The sequence below is a fragment of the Nicotiana tabacum genome, chromosome 20 (assembly GCF_000715075.1).
Source record: "Nicotiana tabacum cultivar K326 chromosome 20, ASM71507v2, whole genome shotgun sequence".
Lineage (NCBI taxonomy): Eukaryota > Viridiplantae > Streptophyta > Magnoliopsida > Solanales > Solanaceae > Nicotiana > Nicotiana tabacum.
The window spans coordinates 19665280-19668138 of NC_134099.1; the positions used below are offsets into that span (position 1 = coordinate 19665280).

The following is a 2859-nucleotide window of genomic DNA, read 5'->3' on the forward strand; positions in this document are numbered from 1 at the left end:
GAATGGAGAATAAGACACTTTTGATGAGTTGTAGCCTCCATGCATATGAAAATAATTTGGTTGTCCAGGATGTTATTCTTCCCACTAGTTTGTCAATTAGAGGTTGGCTCTGAATTATTGACACTCTTTTAGAGCTTAAAGGTACTCCAAGATATCGTACTGGCAACTCCCCTTTTTGAATTGCAAGGAACTCCAATATTTCTTTTTGAATGTCTTGTGAAACTCCACCAAAGAAGATAGAACTTTTCTGCTTATTAATTTTCAGTCCTGATGCTCTTGAGAAATCCAGAAAACACTTGTATAGCAGCTGGACTGAAACTGTATCTCCTCTGCAAAACAGTAAAAGGCCATCTGCAAATCTAAGTTGCATTATCTGCATCTTGACACATTTAGGATGAAAGTTGAAGTCTAGGATACAGTGCAATGCCTTCAATCTTCTATTGAATTTTTTTCGCTTGATCAGTTTGTCTATATAACTCGAAACGATGAATAACCCGAACCGAAACCCAAAATGGATCAAACCGATCAAATGAAAACCTTACTTTGATCATATAAATAACAATAGGTCTATGTTCGTAAAATAGTGTGGCACCTGCAACCTCTAAATCTTGGACCCGCCTCTGAAGTTGAGGGGTCATCGACACCCAAAAACTTCGGCAAAAACTCCATACATACTTACAAATGTCTTCAAAATATAGTCAGCATAGACTCTTGTACCAATCATTATGGGCAGTGATAAATTTATATTGAGTGCTATGGTACCCGAGACCGTCGAATCCCGGATTCGCCTCTGACCACCACTCCACCACCTTCTAGAGAAATAATCGACCCACTTTGAAACAACTCTTTTGATATATTCATTGGATTTGAATTTAGTAGCCAGAAAGGAGGAGCTGTATATTTGGAAATCACATAAAAAATTCTATAAGTCAAAATAGATAATAATTTAAAATATTTTAAAAAACGTGATTAAATAAGAAGATGTTTGGTTCTTCAAATAATAAATGTGCCAAACAAACCGATTACAATATAATAAAGCAGCAAACTCAGCGTGGATAAGTTAAATTAAATCCCAAAGAAAGTAGCTTGAAACTTCAGTTTTAAGATCTAGATCAATTATTAATATCACGAGATTTCTACGCGAGTGTTGGAAATTCCTTTTTTTATTTTTATTTTTCCTTTTGGGGCAGCGTGTTGAATGTTTCTTGATCTCATAATAAAGTCATAGCTAGTAGTGAGAAATTTTATTTTGTATCTCCTATAACTTATATTAGTTGTACGAACTAGTATCAAATACAAAATAAAATTGTCCACCGGTATTCCAATTCTGAATTTTGTGATATAAGAACCTAAAAAGATGTGGCAAGATAAGTCAAAAGAGGTATAATATCTCAAAACACGTAGTGTTTCTTTCATTTTTCATTTCACATCCATCATCTTCAATGTCGTCTGCTTCTACAGAAAATCGTAGCCTATGGAAAGAGATCTTAATATCAACAAGGAGCTTATTCAAAGCTAATTTCGGCCATTTCCATGTCCTTTCAATTCTCTTCCTCTTACCTATCTCTTTCTCTCTCGTCGTTTATCCTTCTTTCCACCTTTCCCTCTTTCATCCCGATTATGATTTCATCACTCAACCTGAACTTTCCAACTTCTTCGATTCCAGTTTCGAAATTATTGTACCAGTAGCGTACACTCTGTTTCTTGTCCTCCTTTTCCTCTGTGCTGTAGCCACAATTACGTACAGCGCCGTTCATGCATCCTATGATAGGCCGATCAACTTCATTTCGTCTATTAAATCTATCAGAAATTCCTTCTCCCCCCTTCTCTCCACCTTTATCGTTTCGCAAACCATTTACACTTCAATTGCTCTCATTTTCGCCCTTTCCTTGGGTTTTATAGTCCAAATCCTTCAATCTCTTGGGTTCCTTGAACTTAAATACGACTCAAATAACTTGTTGTTTTTGCTTATCCCCGCATTGATTGTGCTCGTGCCAGCTCTGCTATGGCTGCAGGTCAACTGGTCATTAGCTTATGTGATAGCAGTAGTCGAATCCAAATGGGGTTTCGAAACACTAAGGAGAAGTTCCTATTTGGTTAAAGGGAAGAGATGTTTAGTTTTGTCGAGGGTCATCTTCTTCGGGCTTGTAATGGTTGGACTGATAGGTGGCGGTTCCATGTTTTTAGTCATAGTAAGTGCAGCGAAAGGTCAACAATGGAGGAGTGCGGGGGTAATATTGCAGACTGCGCAGTGTTCAGTGATGGGATATTTGGGGATGAGTCAATTTCTTGTGGGGAATGTTGTTTTGTATATGTATTGCAAGGGCTTGAATGGTGAAAAATTGCCCTTGGAAATCAGAGACAAGTTTGCCGGCGAGTATGTATCTCTGCTCTTGCAGGAGGAGAAAAATCATGCTATTGTGTAATTAATTAATTATTTGGGTATTTGTATTATTTTTGCTGTTAGTGCTTTTTCTTGCCTTTTCTTTTCACCACTATTTTTATTTGAGTTTATCTTTTCACACTGGTTTTGAAAATGATTTTCTTGAGTCGAGAGTTGTTGAGTTGTGTCCCATATCGGTGGGTTATGAGTATTTTGGTTTCCTTATATGGTATTAGGCAATCGTCATCTCATAAGCTAGCTTTTGAGATTGAGTTAAGTCCGAGATCCATTCTTATCAAGAATTTGTTGGAAACAGCCTCTCTATCTCTTACAAGGTAGAAATAAGATTTATGTACATCCCACCCTTCCCAGGTCAAAATTGTAAAATTTTACTGAGTATATTGTTGTGTAATGCCTCTGCGAATCGTCCAAATGATTTTGCTCTTTTTTTCTTTGTTCCTGTTGTTGAATATTGA

At 36.8% G+C, this 2859-nt stretch overlaps 1 protein-coding gene across 1 annotated transcript; it reads left to right on the forward strand.

Moving 5' to 3' along the window:
* Window positions 1–1442: 1442 nt before the first annotated feature.
* LOC107820788 (uncharacterized) lies at window positions 1443–2426 on the forward strand. The gene has a single exon (XM_016647131.1). It carries the CDS (start codon window positions 1443–1445, stop codon window positions 2424–2426), a length of 984 nt encoding a protein of 327 aa, XP_016502617.1.
* Window positions 2427–2859: the final 433 nt, after the last annotated feature.

Coding starts and splice junctions, on each gene's coding strand:
- LOC107820788 (XM_016647131.1), top strand. CDS start 1,443: ATGTCGTCTGCTTCTACAGAAAATCGTAGCCTATGGAAAGAGATCTTA.